Source organism: Mastigoproctus giganteus, chromosome 3, assembly GCF_048544385.1.
Source record: "Mastigoproctus giganteus isolate SK-2022 chromosome 3, ASM4854438v1, whole genome shotgun sequence".
Lineage (NCBI taxonomy): Eukaryota > Metazoa > Arthropoda > Arachnida > Uropygi > Thelyphonidae > Mastigoproctus > Mastigoproctus giganteus.
The window spans coordinates 140,883,639-140,901,134 of NC_143577.1; the positions used below are offsets into that span (position 1 = coordinate 140,883,639).

Genomic DNA, 17,496 nt, shown 5'->3' on the forward strand with positions numbered 1-17,496 from the left:
TAGCATTGGAAGCAAATTGCTGCTATGGATAAAGGAATGGTTGAGTGGGAGAAGACAGAGTGGTAATCAATGGTTGCTGCTTTTCGTGGACTAATGTTATTAGTGGAATCCCCCAGGGTTCAGTGTTGGGTCCATTGTTGTTTTCTGTATTTATTAATGATATTACTTATGGAATCTCAGGCTTAATGTCTAAGGTTGCAGATCACATGTAGGTTGGCAGGGTTGTTAATGACACTAATGACAGTACACTACTGCAACAGGATCTAGAAAAGTTGAGCAGATGGGCTAAGAGCAACTGAAGTTTAACATTAACAAATGCAAAGTGCTGCCTATGGGTAGCAGTAACCCAAGAGTAACATACCAACTGTGCAGTACTACATTCAGGGTAGTGGAGAATGAAAAAGACCTGGGGATAATTGTGCAGTCAGGTATGAAGTTTTCTGACAGTGCAGACAGGCTGCAACAGTAGCTCATGGGGTCTTGTCAGTGATATATATGAATTTTGCTAGCAAGGATAAGGGGGGGGCACTTATCCTCTTGTACTAGGCAATGGTCAGGCCACACTTGAGTACTGCATACAGGTTTGGAGACACTATTTTAGGAAAGATGTAGAGCTGCTGGAACAAGTACAGAGAAGGGAAACATGATTAGCAAGTGGAACAAAAGGTTACTGTTACCAAGAAAAGGTTTAGGTTCTGCAAATTGCAGCATCTGGAGATTAGGCACTTGCAAGGTGATTTGATTTAGGTGTATAAGGCTTAAATGGTTTGAGCAAGCTCATTGCTGATGGGATGCTTCTTCCTCTTGCTCAGATTCTGCACCTGAAGGAGGGTATAAATTCAAATTGAGGAAAGACAGTTGTGGAATAGATGTGTGGAAATTTGCCTTTAGCCAGCGGGTGGTTGATTGCTGGAAGAATGTTCCATCTGTAGAACTTGTGAAGTTGACAGCTTAAATAAATTCAAGGCTGAACTAGAAAAAATTTAGAGTGAGTTGATGAAACGTGTGTTTTTTTTTTTTTGCTGATGCTATATAAGCTTGCTTTCTTGTACCATGTGTCTCTACTAATGCTAAATGCTGTCTCTCCACTCTCTGTTTCTATAGATACTTCCACTGACACCATTCTTCTGAATTGGCTTCTGTAATTCTCACTTTCTCTCTTTCTCTTCCTGACCAGTCCAAACACATACCACAACCCTGTCAGCATTCATGTATTGTCCAATTGCAAATTGACAAAATCAGTTCTTCTTCCTCATTTATCTCCTCAGCTTCTGTTTTCTGGAACAACCTTCCTTCACATGTATATTTTGAAAATGCTATCTATAGAGATTCAAGTCTAGTGTCAACAATCTTTCTCCTTCTGAACCATGACACTTCAACCCACACTCATCCAATGCTAAATCCTATAGGTATAATGTTTTACTTCTGATAATATTTAGTCTGTCTATCGGAATTCTGCATTTATTAATTATATAATCTCATTTTCTCTTACTAAATATGTTTTGTATTACAGTAAACTCTTGATTTAACGGACCCCGATATAATGGATTTCGGATTTAATGGACCGGACAAATAATAATACAGTAATGTATATATTAATCTTGACCATATTATTTTTTTTAGTTTAGGCAAAACTTCAGTGTTATTAAAAATTAATAATAATTACCTATTTCAATTATTGTTTTGATAATTACCTACTTTTATTTTTATAATCGAATTCAGGAAATTGTTTTTTGTTCATTCTGAAAATGTGTTCAAATAGGTGTTTTCCCAGATTACAGATCAGAGCAGGCAGTGACTTGCAAGCTGAACGTGAATCGGGACACTAAACTGCAGGTCTACGGACTCGCTTTGTTTCGGTCTCAGTTGCTTCAGGCTGTCGTGCGGTCAGGTTGTATACAGAGTGTTCTGTGATTTCTGAATTGACTTGATTTATTAAATAATTTTGCAATCCTTACAATTTAAAATGGCATCAAGTGATAGAGGAGTTTAAAGAAAGTGTATGAACTTAAATGTGGCTCAGAAATTAGAACTGAACTCTGTAAATCAAAGGCCAAATTGCAACATTTTATATTTACAACAGAATATTACATATTCTTTATTATAATTTAATAATTTTATATTGTACAGTACAGTACTGTATATTGTATTAAAGCTTTTTTTTTTTTTTTTTTTACATTAAAAATAATAAAAAAATGCCCCCTCCCCCAGATTACATTCGATTTAATGGACTTTCAGCATTAACGGACACCCCTTCTCCCCTATTAGTCCATTGAATCAAGGGTTTACTGTATATGAAAAAAATTACAAAATATCATTTTTCAATAAAATCATACTTTTTTTCTTAATTTATATTTATTTATTATATTTATTAAATTATTTATATTTATTAGATTATTATTTATATATTTATATTCATATATTTATTAGATTATTATTTATATATTTATATTCATATATATATATTAGATTATTATTTATATATTCATATATTTATTAGATTATTATTTATATATTTATTATTTTTAATTCTAGGTTCTCATTCACAAAATTCTGGAACATCATTTACAAATTTAACTCGAAGTAAATCTATTAACAGACAAAGGCTGGCAGCATTTTCAACAGCCATGGAATCAATACAGGCAGATGTAGAGCCAATTGACCAAGATGAAGATGTTCCGTTAGTTTGAACAATCTCTGTTACTTTAATCCTCTAACATATCATGTTTAATGTATGAAGTAGTGATATTAATGTATAACAAAGTGAATCAGGTCTTGAAACATAAAGGGTCTCATGAACTCAGGATGTCCCAAAATTTAATTAGTTATAGGGCAGCCATATCTGAATAGTTTTAATGTTTTTTTCAAACCTTTTAATAATGATTTTGTTGTTCTCCCTCAAACATAAAATATCCAAGTTGAAATATTAACAGTTGTTTTTTTCACAAAGTTTTTCATAACCAAAATGATCATGCCATATAATTTTCTTACCCAAATTTTATGCATTTGCATTTCAGCTTAATTAGAGATTGCTGCTTTAAATTTGGTATTCTGTTCATCATCTTACAGAATATAAAGTATTCATATATCTTTTTAAAAGTTTGTAACGTGAGTTAGTAATAGTAGTAGTAATGTCAGCATATGATGCAAGAAAGTAAACCCATAAGCTTATGTAGCATCAGCCAAAAAAAAAAAAAAAAAAAAAAATCATACATCCATTCCCTCGAATTTATTTAAGCTATCTTTTTCCACAACGACAGATGGAAGTTTGTCTCAACAATTAACCACCTGTTGGCCAAAGACAAATTTCTGCACATCTGTTCTACAACTGCCTTTCCTCAGGTTTCAATTTATGCCCCCTCAAGTTTATAATCTGAGAAAGGTGAAGAATCCCATCAGAATTCAGCATTCTTAACCCATTCAAGGCCATATACACCTCAATCAGATCACCTTGTAGGTGCCTAGTCTCCAGCTGCTGCAATATGCAGAACTTAAGCATTTCTTTGTAAGAAGAATACCCCTTCATTCCCCTCACCAATCTTGTTGCTCTTCTCTGTACATGCTCAAGCAACTCCATTGCATCCTTCCTAAAATGAGGCCTCCAGACCTATACACAGTACTCAAGACCAGACCATTGCCGTGCCTTATACAAAGGGATCATCACCTCCTTTTCTCTGATAGTAAAATTCCTGTATATCATTGACAATACCACATGACATGCTCTGGTAGCCTGTCTGCATTGCTCAGAAAACTTCATTCTGACTGCACAATTACTCCCGGATCTTTTTCATTTTCTACCACACAGTTGATATGTTTCTCTGGGGTTCCTTCTACATATATGCAGTACTTTGCATTTGTCAATGTTAAACTTCATTTGCCACTTCTCAGCCCATCTGCCCAAATTTTCTAGATCCTGTTGCAGTAGCACACTGCCATTGCTGTCATTAACAGCCCTATCAACCTTTGTATCATCTGCAGTCTTTGACATTAAGCCTCATATACCTTCATCACTATCATTGATAAATATACAAAACAACAGTGGGCCCAACACTGAAGCCTGGGGGACTCCACTAATAACATTAATCCATGAAGAGCAGGATTCATTGATTACCACTCTGTCTTCTCCCACTCAACCACCCTTTTATCCATTGTAGAAACTTTCCTTTAATACCACACTGCTCCAATTTGTACAGTAGTTGTCCATGCAGAACAGTGACAAAAGCTTTCGTGAAATCCAAGCATATGATATCAAAATTATTTTTTGCAACCAGTTCGTTTTTAATGACATCATAGTAGAGTTGATTTATGTTATTAACCAGAATTAGCTGTTTCACAAATAGGTTTTTGAACTTGATGCACACAACCAGAATGAATTTTTGTGAGGATTTGGAAGTATGCAAAAATTTAAAAGGTGTATACAAAGATTACTATAAAAAAAAATAATACATTTTTAAAAAATATTTTATAATCATAAACAAATTAAAAACTTTTTGTTTTTAACTTGCAGTAATGCCTTTTATATGTGTAAAGAATGCTACTGCAAAGAAGAAAAAAAAAATAATAAAAAAAACACTTATCCGTTAGGTGATGAAAGTGAACCATATACAGGTAACCCCCACTTAACGCTGATAATTTGTTCCAGAAAAACAGAGCGCTAAGTGAATCCACACTAAGCGAACGCCGCATTCCCATAAGGTAACATATGTATTTGTAAGTTGCAGTCGGTGCCATAGGATATTTTCTAATTAATAATAAACGGTAGTGAAAAGATGCACAAATGTCGGTCAAAATATTTTATATTCAAATATTTGTAAATATAAAATATTCTGCATTACATACATATATAATTATGTGGTAACTACGGGCGCCTCCGTAGCCAGGTGGGAAGGGGCAGCAGTGCGTAGCACACGCTTCTTGATTAGACCGGGGTTCGAGCCTGTCACCACCAAATACGGAGGATGCAGAAAGGTCAGGGAATGACCACTGCATATTCCCCGAGCAATATGGCCTTAGTTGCTAATGCTCCTAAAAACCAAACAAACAAACAACAAGTGGTAACTACTTACGTATCAAAATTAAACTTAAAATTCCAATTAAAATCATGAATTTAATTGATCTAAATAGATTTAATTTAATTGATGAATTTAATCATGATAAATGTGTCGATTTTGGGTTGAACTTTGGCCCTCTTCCAAATAAATGAAAAGGAGTATTAATTTTGAATCCCCCGCAGCATTACCACCCAACAATAAAGTCAACTGATCCTTCCTTGCTTTGAAACTTGGCATATTTTTTTCTTTCAGTATGAAACTTCTTTTAGGCATTTGTTTCCACAAAAGTCCTGCTCCATCTATGTTAAAAACTTGTTGAGAAGTATAACACATAATACCCCTCTTCAATAATTTTAACAAGTTATTTTTTGAAAGTTTCGGCTCCCTCATCTGCACTTGCAGTTTCTCCCTGGATTTTAAATGTATTCAACCAGCCCTTACCAGTTTTAAACGGTTCCACATTTTTTTTTTTTTTTTAGGTGAGTTTTCTTCAGATCATCATATTGGATGATCTCTCTCTCTTTTATAATATTTAATTTAACTGAATTCTGCATTGCGTATTATCTTCAATAAAATTAGTTAAAGTCTTTTCATTTCAATCCTAATAGTCGGCCTAGTCCTAGTTGCTTGCAGTGGAACAGCTATCTTTCCTGCTACTAAAATTAATTGTTTAGTTTTTTTATAATTGTTCTTACAGTTAAACTTGCAAGACCTAAATTATGGCACACATCCGCTTGTCATTGACCGGAATCGATTCTCTTAAAAACGTCAAATTTAATTTTCAAATTCAGTCTTTTTCTTGCATTTATAGTCTTTATACTGTGTCCAGACGTTGTTGCTTTTTCATTCTTATCGGCCATTATTAACTCTTCGAAAATGCATCTGCATTGGTTGCATTAATTACGATACAATGTTCAAGTAAACTGTCTGTTACGCACGATGTCTAATACTGTACTGAGTGATGACTAGACTTCGGATAAATGCATATAATGCAAATATTACAAGCAATATACTTGATAATTTTTTTAAAATGTTGATCTCGGAACTACGTAACAAGTCACTGTACTGCAATTAACTTAGCGTGCAAGAAAATTTCACTGCACGTGGGAAAATTTCTCAAGTTGGCATGGGAAACGTTTTAATGCTGTTTTGGTATTTATTTTCAAGCTGTCGACTCCATCAAATGAAACGATTTCCTTAAATATGCCAAAGATGCAATCTCTGAAAGAGCGTTATAGTGATCTGTGACAGCGGGTTATAATATAAGAACAGTGTTATAGCGAATCAGTGTAAAGCGAACCGCATTATAATGGGGGCCTGCTGTAGTATGTAATTCACTTTCCTCACCTTTTGTATATGAATTTAAATTTTTTTTAAATTTCGGCTTATGTAGACCACATTATATGACATGCTATTTTAAGGGTATGCCCTATTATGTTGATTTTTAAACAAAATGTTTATAAAAATGGCTACTTTTACTTGTAAACATAGTTGATACATGGCAGCACATTTATGTTGAGTTAGAAGAGAATTTGTAAAATAGACATAATCTATTAACTGCATTGAAGAAGTTATCTGGAATTTTTTTTTTAATGTATACAGGGTGATTCATAAAGATATGGCATAACTTCAGAAGCTGAAACATTTTTCAGTAAAAAAGGTCATATGAATATAGGATCAATTCTGATTAATTTGTGGAGTTATGTAATGTTCGTAGATTCTTAGCAGTGCACTGTAGTGAATCACACTGGTAACTCGTGCCTATGACCCTGATCAAATGTAGCCTGATGAAACACATGTAGTGTGCAGAGCAGTGTGTGCATAGTGTTGTTCCTTTGTGTTACATTGATACTATTTACATTTAATAGTGTTGCATATGCAATATAGTTTACGTTTATGGATTTTGTGGTGGAAATGCTGTTTCTGTTTTTTGCTGAATATGAGCAAGGTTTTCTGAATTGAAAAGTTGCTATCCAGATTTTCCAAACATTGCGAGACACCAGCTCACTTACCAGTGTTTCACATCTTGTGAGCTTGCAGTTCAGCAAGTTGTGGCTAAGCAAGAGAACATGATTTTGGTAATACAGCATAGTCCTTGCACTGAAGCCGGGGGGGGGGGGGGGATACAGGAATGTCTATGATGCAGCCACATATTTTAGTGCTCCGTGATATTTAGGATTTGTTTTGGATTAATTCTACAAAACTTCTCCAGAATGGTAAGTGTTGAAGAGAATCCCTTTGATTAATGAGGTAAGTGTGCTTTTGTTAGTTTTTGGGTTTTAACCTTTATGAAGAGTGTGTTTTAACCCTGTTTTATTTCTGGATCAGTACTTAATGGATCAGTACTTAGCATTCACCATAGCACTGATTTAGAGGATTGCAATCTTGTCCCCGATTGGCTCTTCAGCGGTGTAGTAATGCCACAGTGATGACATAATTTTAAGAATACTCAATAACCTGTTCTATTCCCTAATCAACCTATATGGGGGCTTTCTATCCCCAATTTTCTCCTAGTTTACTGAAAAACAGTGCAGTCTGGGAACCGGAAGTACTAAGAAACAAATAACATTCAATTCGTTTCGATGTCACCAATCCAAATATATTGAAAGAAAAGAAAAAAAAAAGTGATATTTAGAATTAGGACTAAAAAAATGTCAGACCCAGAGTTTGATAACACTGACCTCCAACCAGTGGTTGCAATTTAGAGAACCACTAGAAACAAAAACATAATTTAAATAAACAAAGAATCCCAGGAATATAACCCTGTCCTGGCTAGCAAAGAAAGGCCCAAGAAATCTATGAGGGTAGATACAGAGTCAATGGACCCCAAGGAAGAAGGAGAGGACAACACTACTAATTTAGACACCACTATAGACCAAGCCAAACAACTGACCAGACAACTCCAACAAAGTCCACAGCTATTCCTCTGGTCCAAGTTGTAGCAACTAGACTCCAGCTTGAAGAACTAATGGCTTCACATGAAAACAGTGGAAGCCTCCTCAACAATTCAGGTTGAGGGAAATGGATCATAATCTGCCAAGCTGGTCCAATGCGGGTTGGCAGATCAACCATATTTAGCAGTCAGGGGCTTGAACTCTGGTCTACTCAAAGACCGTGTCCTACTGCACTCCTGCTCTTGATCACTCTGCTTCAGAGGCCTTCTTTATATCAAGAATGATATTTTAAATGCAAAACTCAATGTTATGATAGAGGAGAACAGAGACAGAGAATCCCAGCAGACTGACTTATGCACAGGCACTTAAGGCATGGCCTGTTGAACTAAATCTGCCAAAGGGAAGAACCTAGAGTAAGTACGCCTCCACAAAGACAGGAACAAAACCTTATCATCCTTAGGCTAACCCATGAGACCAACTTGGACTCAAGTTAGGTGGTGAAAAATACCATCGTAACCAACTTACAACTTCATTTCAAAAATGTAGAAGTCAGAGCCTTGAGAAAAATCCAGAACACCAGAGTTGTTATTGGAACTGCAACAACCGACAGACACAAATGTTATTAGAAATCATCCTGAAGTAGTGAATCTTGGACTTCGTGTGGCAACCCCAAAAGTTAAAGGCTCCCCCTCCATAATTATTTATATCGAAAAAAAACCCATGTAAATGGACAAATTACTAGAACACGTACCTCAAAAATTTGTAGGAACCCCTCACCAGAGCGGAAACAGAAAATGAATTTGTACTAAAGCATTCGACTAAGGCCAGATCCCCGGTCCTTTGTAATATGATAGCAGACCTTTCTCCTAGTGTTTAGTAAATTTTAAGCAGCCATGATCATATATATATATGCAGGGTGGACTAGCCACTGCTTTAGGAAGCATTTCCCAATTACTAAATGCATCCACTGCCACAAGTTTGGACACACATTACTTCACATGTCTGTGTTGATAAAGACAGCACATGTGGGCACTGTGCTGTAAAAGGACAGTGCCCACATGTTAAATGCTAAATGTTAAAACTGAAATACCCAACTGAAATGCACTAACTGTAAATCCATGCACCTTGATATAAAATATTCAATTACGGACCTAAATGTCCTACACACTATCAAACAACATAGGCTCAAAATAAATTATGAACCAGTCCCATATTAGGACTAAAGAGTTTATGATATTGTTTATCGTTTACCACATTACAATGAAAAATGCCAACAGGGGAAATAATTAACACTACCATCACTGCTGACGGTGCTCTTGTCCATACTTGGGAAGACTCCATTAGTAATATTCTCAATGCCCTATTTCCTGAGGGTGATCAGTAGATGCTGTAGAAACATAATCCGTAGACACTGTAGAAAATAAGTAACTGTACAGGCTTAATCACCAGAATCATGCACTCTATGACTTAAGAATTAAAATGAAAAACATTAGCTCTGAAAAACATATATAAAGCAGTCTTTATTCTGGTTGCAACTTATAGGGCTTCAACCTGGTTCCATAGAACAGCAATAGCCAGAAACAAAAATAAAATAGACTCTTTGTAGAGAATAAGCCTGCTAGCCATCACTAGAGCCTGCCATACCATTGAGTACCCATTTGCAGGTTTGGTTGGTACTTTACCACTTGACTTGGAAATTTGTTACCTTGGATTATATTACCAGCTAAATAGAAGTGTTGCCACAGAACATCTAGGAACAACTTTAGACCTTTACACCTCTAGGAACATCACAGAACAACTTTAGACCTCACACAAGATGTAAAGAAAGGAAGGAAACAGGCACCACAGAACTACAATAAAAATGGCAGACAAGTTTCGGTGTAAAGAACTAAAGGGGCGATCACTAGGAAATTCCTCCCCTATGTGGACTTAACTTATCCTAAACCCCCACCCTGGTATTCCCAGTGATGAACTGGAACAGGTTTGCATTAACTGGTTTTAAAAAAAAAAATTGTAATCCATGAACCAGTTCTTTAGTAGAAATTTTTGTAATCCATGAAACGGTTCTTTAGAAATTTTTGTTTTTTTATGAAAATTAAGAAATTTTCATAAAAAGGCTGCAATACTCATTCAATTTTGTCCTTATGTGGGAATTGAGATGAACGTCTAGTTTATTATATTATCAGCAGGAGTCAGTTGTACATGTTTCATTCTTTGTGTTGATATGCACATGCGAGTCAATTGTCATTGCTGTTGAAATCCATACTTTTCTGAGAGAGAACATCTTTTTTCTTATATTAATTTGTCGAAGTTGTACTAGATTAACTGTTTTGCTGTACAATTCAATATGACCAGTAATAGTTGGTCTGTTTCTAGTAAAATTTGCATATGATATTTCAGAGTGTAATACTAACTTGACAGTTTTTGTAAGATTGAAGTTTTCAATTTAATATTATTTTCTTTATCATCACTAATCCTTTATCATCAGCATATAATATAGTTTGGATTTTATTCCTGTTGTTCAACTGTATTCCGTTGTAAATTGTTTGTTTCCATTCTTTAAGAATTTTATTGATGTAGATATTAAATAAATTTAGTGATAGTCCACATCCTTGTTTCACTCCTTTATTGGTTATATATTTATATATTTTATACAGACTTGAGTTTTTATATAGGATTTGAATCGCTTTCCGGAGTTGGATTGGGATATTTTCTTCACATAGAATCTGCCAAAGTTTTTCCTGGTTTACATTGTCATATGCTTTTTCATATTCAATGAAGAGCAGAAATGTTGGTAGATTGAATTCTCTTCTTTTCTCCAAAATTTGTTGTAGTGAGAAAATGGCATCTATTGTGCTTCTCCCTTTTCTGAACCCACATTGTTCTTCTTCTAAGAATTGTTCACTGTATTTATTAAGTTTATTCTTTAGTATATTAGAGTATAGCTTTGCAGCAGTTGACATCAGTGTTATCCCTCTGTAGTTGTTAGGGTTATTTCTGGAGCTTTTTTTGTGTAAATTGATTACCATTCCTGTTTCCCAATCTTTGGGTATTTGTTGCTTATGCCATATGATGTTAAATTATTTTAGTAGTGCGTTTTTTAGTAAGGTGTCCCCATATTTAAATAGTTCTACATTCAAATTGTCTATGCCTGGGCTTTTTTGGTTTTTTATTTTTGTAATATTAACTCTAGTTCTTCCATTGTTATATTTTTTTCATCTTTGGTTATCATAGATTCATCTTTCAATTTCCTGGTGCCTGGGTTATACCATAGTTTGGAATAGTGTTGCTTCCATTCTGCTTGGGAGATTGAGTTGGTTTTTATTTGATCATTTGTGTCTAGTTGTAATTTCTTAAAAATTTTAAAATCTCTTCTGTGTGGGCCTGTGATATCACGTTCTAAAGATTTAACAAATTTATCCCAGTCATCTCGTCGGATTCTTCTGGTTAGCTTTCTGACTTCTGCTCTAAGCTTTTTATATTTTATGTGTAGATGTAGGTCTTTAGTTTATAGGAACAGTTTATAGGGCTTTTTTTTCTCATTGATTGTTTGTTTCAATTCTTCATTCCAAGTTCTTAGCCAGTTTTTATTTTTTATAGGTTTATATCCAAGACTTTCTTCTGCAGCTCCCAGAATTGATTTTTTCATGTTTGATCAGATTTCCTCAACATTATCACTTTCATCTGATTTGAGTTGATCTTTCAATCGACTTTCATACAGAAATTTAGTGCTTTCGTCTTCCAACAAATGTATTTTTAATTTTTTAGTAGTTTTTGTTGGTATTTTCTTCTTTTTTTATTAAGATAATTTCTTTTTATTTTGAAATTGCTTTCTACTAGGTAGTGATCACTGTCAATTTCACTGCCTCTGAATACTCTAGTGTCTCTAATTTTGTCATTTAAATTTTCATTAATGATAATATAATCTATTATAGACTTTGTGTTTCTTGCTTCCCATGTGAATTTATGGATATTCTTTTGTCTGAAAAAAGTATTTGTAATTTTAAGTTTATTAAAAATGCAGAAGTCTATCAGGTATCTTTCATTATTGTTGACCATGGGTTTGCCTTCTGATCCTATACATTTGTCTACTGATTGAGCACCAATCAGTAGACAAATTAATTTAATACAACCCTTGCATTAAAATCTCCTGCTAGTATGAGATACTCATTTTTGTTAGTTTGGTCTATGATCTGTTGTAATTTGTCATAAAATTCTGTGGTTTCATCAGTGTTGCCTTCTACTGGTGTGTAGATGCCAATGATTGTTATTGTATAAGATAGAATTTTTAGTCTTAATTTCAATATTCTGGATGATATCCAAGAGTAGTCTAATATTTTGTTTTCCCATTCTTTCTTTATTATGACAGCAACTCCCGATGATGCCCACATTTCACTTGGGCATCACTTGATGCCCAAATTTCATTTCACTAACAATGCAACAGTTAGATTTAAATATAAATATTTCAATCAGAATTATCAGTATTTTATTGTATTGTATATAATACTTCAAAAAAAAAAAAAAAAAAAAAAAATAGTCTCTCCCGACTTATGTAAGAGTTGCGTTCCGTGGAACTCTACGTAAGTCGGAATTTCCCTAATGCTTTTGCATCACTTGGAAATTTGATTGAAGCAAAAAAAGAAGTAGAATTATAAAACATGTAAATAGAATTATTTATTCAATTTTTTTATCTTGTGCGCAGAAAAAATTACAAAAATTTCAAAATTATAAAATGACAAAAAGAGAGAGGAGACAGACATAAAATCAGCAAGTTTTACCTTTCGTGCATCATTGCCAGGATTAACTCTCCAGCTGATAAGCATACTGCTGCGGACATTGAGGGCTGTGGAGATTTAGAAGGTTTTTTCCCCAACACATCACAAAATTTCTCTGCAGCTACAGAATCAGCACTGGCAACTTCACTGCGTACTTTAATGTTTTGGAAACCAGCACGATGCTTGAACCTATTAAACCACCTGTTGCTTGCCATGAAATTAGCTTCTGGTTCGCCATACTTAATATCTTCATAAATACTTCTTGCTTTTGCTTGAATGGCCATTGGACACAGGGGCACTTGCTTCTGAATCTGATTTTCCATCCATATTATTAATAGCTTTTCCATCTTCGATATAGCATTTTTTGATTACTGTTGATCCTTTAATATATTATTTTATACACGCATTGTCCCTTAAAATAGTATTCACTATTGAAGCAGCAAGACCTAATTCCGTGCAATAGTGACAAACTTTCTCCTGCTTCTTACTTTTTATCATTTTCATCATCATTTCTAAATCAATTTTGTTTTGTTTCCTAGCACTGCCACCACTTGCACTTTCCATTGGTCCCTTTCCCTTCGTCATTGTAATAAATAAATAAATAGGAATGGAGAGAAGATTCTGAAAAATTGTTTGTTTTTTATAATTATTGAAGATATTAGTGGAGGGGAAAACAAGAATTCCAGTTATCAGAATTATCGCAAATGCAATAAGATCGAGTTTACTACCCGTTTATAATAGATTATGCTAACAGAAAAGCCCAATAAACCAGAAAGTGCAAATTGTTTTTATTGTTTTATGGTAAGTAACCTCCAGAAATGTGTTTTTGAAAAATATCACAAAGGCATTCAAAATTGATTCTTATAATGGAACATATGATAACGATGAAAGTGTAGCGCAATTTCCATTATAAAAATGACCTCTTAAAGAGATAAATAACTTAGTTATATAGCGAAAATTTCAATTTCTGAGGTCTTGGAACGAATTACCAAAAAAAACAATGTGTTAAATGGGTTCACAATACGATATTTTCACAATACCTCCATTTATTCCTATGGGATGCAAAATGTGTTTCCACAATTTTTTAAGTTTGCACTAGCCAGAAAAAACTTATGTAAAGTCGAATTGCCGTAAGTCAAGTATTATGTATGCTGCAGAAGCTGTATATAAAAAAAAAAAAAAAAAATTATACATATTCATAATATAATTTATAGATTTTTATTAAGTTTCTGTGCAGAAACAGGAAATTAGCAGTTTCTGGGTTCAGTAATCTTCTTCCTTGGATGAGAAATGCAGATGCAGAAAACTCTTTCACTTACTGCACTTGCACCGTTTGGCAGAGATGACAAGAATTAAATCCAGACAGTAAAAAAATGAAAATGCAGAGGATTTTGAATCCATATTTATAAGCTACTTAAATTAGACAGTAATTTTGAATTTACAATGATGAATGCAGTCCTAAGTTCCCACATCAACGCCAGAGCTTGCACTTGGTCATCAGGCAACACAGGGGCAGCCCCCTAGGCAGAATGCGCTGGTCCCGCAGGAACTAGTAGTTGTTGGTGACTCTATTGTCAGGGAAACGGGGAACATGCTTTGTAAAAAGGATAGGTGGAATAGGACCAGGGTATGTCTGCCAGGGGCAAAGGTTGATGACGTTGTAGAGCGGATATCATCTTTTAAGGGCACAAAAGGCGATATAGTTGTATTAAGATATTAAGAGTAGGAGACCGGCGGAATTACTTAGCAAGTACAGATCACTGTTGAAAAAAAGCCGTGAATTAGGGTTGAACTTGAAAGTGTCTGCAATTCTGCCCAGACACGATAGGAGGGAGTATATGATGAGAGCCTTGTCGATCAATTCGGCCCTGGAGGGATTGTGCAAGGCTCAAGGGGTAGAATTTTTTTCAGCCTGGACTGTACTTGTTAACAGGAGAGATTGCTTCTACAGGGATGGGATACACTTAAATAGAAAGGGTGCAAGAATTTTTGCTGATGCTGTCGAGGCAGTGTTAGGTGGGTCGGAAAACTGCTAGTTGGGGGGGATACAAGGACTAATAGATTAACAGTAGCCACTGGCAGAGGTGGAAGTGATTCTTGCACTGCTTCTATTCAAATGAGCAGAAGTCTGAAAAACAAGATGCAGGATATTTCAGAGACTGCTGGTAGTCATTGCGTTACAAGTAAACACATGGGTTGTGTTAGGGTAGCTAAGAATAGAAACAGGTGCATGTATACCTGCGTGTACACCAATGCTAGGAGTTTGGTAAATAAATTGGATGAATTTGAGGTATTGCTCAAAACATCAAAGGCAGATATTGTTGGGATATCAGAGACGTGGTGTCACACAGATATAAGTAATGCGGAACTGGAATTTGGGGAATACAATGTATATAGAAAGGATAGACAGGACAGGAGGGGAGGAGGGGTTATGCTATTAATTAAGAAACACATAAAGTCAAAGGAAGTGAAGCCAGTTGACATCGATGGACAGGGCAGTGTCGAGTCAGTTTGGTGTGACATAAGCATAGGGAAATCAAAATTGAGAGTAGGAGTGTGCTATAGGCCTAATGACTCTGATGAGTATAATAAGGAACTGTACAGGGAAATAGAGTGGGCCAGTAAATCAGAGAGTCTTATAATGGGGGATTTTAATTTCCCAGATATTGACTGGAATTTGTGGGTTGGTCACTCACACACTAGCAAGGCTTTTGTGGATTTATTGGATGATTGTTTTCTACATCAGCATGTTCGTGAGGCAACAAGAGGGAGCAATACTCTTGATCTGATTATCAGTAGTGATTCTTCATGCATTAAGAACCTGCAGATAAATGAACCACTAGGTGGCAGTGATCACAGTGTGTTGAAGTGGGATTTACTCAAGGAGGTATCTACCATCAGAGGTAAAGGGAAGGGTTTTTGTTTTCGTAAAGGCGACTATGAGGGTCTGAGACAGTATTTAAATTCTATACAGTGGGACCAACTGATGATGTTACCAACAGCAAACTCAAAATGGGAAGCATTCAAGGAACTAATCTTGGTGGCTACCAGGCTTTACATACCAACTAAGAAATATTGTTCAAGGTTTAGGCCTAAATGGTTGTCAGATGGACTAATGAGACATGTGGCAGAGAAGAAAAATGCATGGGATACATACAAATTAATGGGTGACATGGAAGCCTATGATAGATATAAGTTGGTCTGTAACCAAGTCACAAAGGAGATTAGGCAGGCAAAGGCAGACTACGAAAAATCCTTGGCAAAGGATGCAAAGAAAAACAGAAAGGAGTTCTTTACATACTTGAACTCGAGAAGGAAAGGGATGAATCAGATTGGTCCACTGGATATTGATGGTTCAACAGTTGAGGATCCTACTCAGGTGGCTAACAATCTAAACGAGTATTTTGCATCTACATTCACGCATGAGGAGTTATTCAGGAAGGAGAATGATGTAGGTAAAGTAAACATTGGCAGTGAGCTGGATGATTTTGTAATAACTGAGAGGAAAGTGGAGGAGAGATTGTTGAGGATAAACATAAAAAAGGCACCTGGGGTGGATGGGATCTATCCAGTTATATTAAAGGAGGCAGCAAAGGAAGTATGCAAACCCCTAGCCATAATTATGAGAGCTTCTTTGGACTCAGGGGAGGTACCCATAGACTGGAGATGTGCAAATGTAACCCCAATTCACAAAGGAGGATCAAAGGCTGACAGAAGTAATTATAGACCTGTTAGTTTAACTTCTGTTCCAGGTAAATTAATGGAGGCACTGGTTAAAGAAGCACTGCAGGATCATCTAGACAAGAATTCAGTTATAGCTCAGACGCAGCATGGTTTTGTTAAGGGCAGGTCTTGCCTGACCAATTTGATTGGATACTATGATGTAGTCACAAAAGAACTGGATGCAGGGAATAACTTTGATATTATATATTTGGATCTTAGAAAGGCTTTTGATACTGTTGCACATGGAAGACTGCTGCACAAATTGGAGCAGTGTGGCATTGGAGGCAAATTGCTGCTATGGATAAGGGGATGGTTGAGTGGCAGAAGACAGAGAGTGGTAATCAATGGACACTGCTCAACGTGGACTAATGTTATTAGTGGAGTTCCTCAAGGTTCAGTGTTGGGTCCATTGTTGTTTTCGGTGTTTATGAATGATATTGATGATGGGATATCAAGTTTAATGTCTAAGTTTGCAGATGATACAAAGGTTGGCAGGGTCGTTAAGGACACTACTGACGCTATGCTGCTGCAACAGGATCTGGAAAGGTTGAACAGATGGGCTGAGAGGTGGCAAATGAAGTTTAACATTGACAAATGTAAAGTACTACATATGGGTAACAGTAACCCCAGAGCAACGTATCAACTCTGCGGTACTACACTGACAGTGGTGGAGAATGAAAAGGACCTGGGGGTAATTGTGCAGGCAGATATGAAGTTCTCTGAGCAGTGCAGACGAGCTGCAAGAGTAGCTCATGGTGTCTTGTCAATGATATACAGGAATTTTTCTAGCAGGGATAAGGAGGTGATTATTCCCTTGTATAAGGCAATGGTTAGGCCACATCTTGAGTACTGTATACAGGTCTGGAGGCCTCATTTCAAGAAGGATGTAGAGCTGCTGGAACGGGTACAGAGAAGGGCAACGAGATTAGTAAATGGAACAAAGGGTTGCTCTTACGAAGAAAGGCTTAAGTTTTGCAAATTACAGAGTCTGGAGACTAGGCACCGGCGAGGTGATCTGATAGAGGTGTATAAGGCTTTGAATGGTTTGAGCAT

At 35.8% G+C, this 17,496-nt stretch overlaps 1 protein-coding gene across 4 annotated transcripts in view; it reads left to right on the top strand.

The window, feature by feature from the left end:
- The window catches only part of LOC150088291 (phosphatidylinositol 4-phosphate 5-kinase type-1 alpha-like), a 743,292-nt gene that overhangs the window by 437,378 nt on the left and 288,418 nt on the right, over window positions 1–17,496 (top strand). For all 4 annotated transcript variants that reach the window (XM_090370677.1, XM_090370676.1, XM_090370679.1 and 1 more), the window contains one exon: window positions 2,536–2,680. In XM_090370677.1, the coding sequence (XP_090226803.1) occupies window positions 2,536–2,680 (145 nt within the window). The remainder of the gene's footprint in view (window positions 1–2,535; window positions 2,681–17,496) is intronic.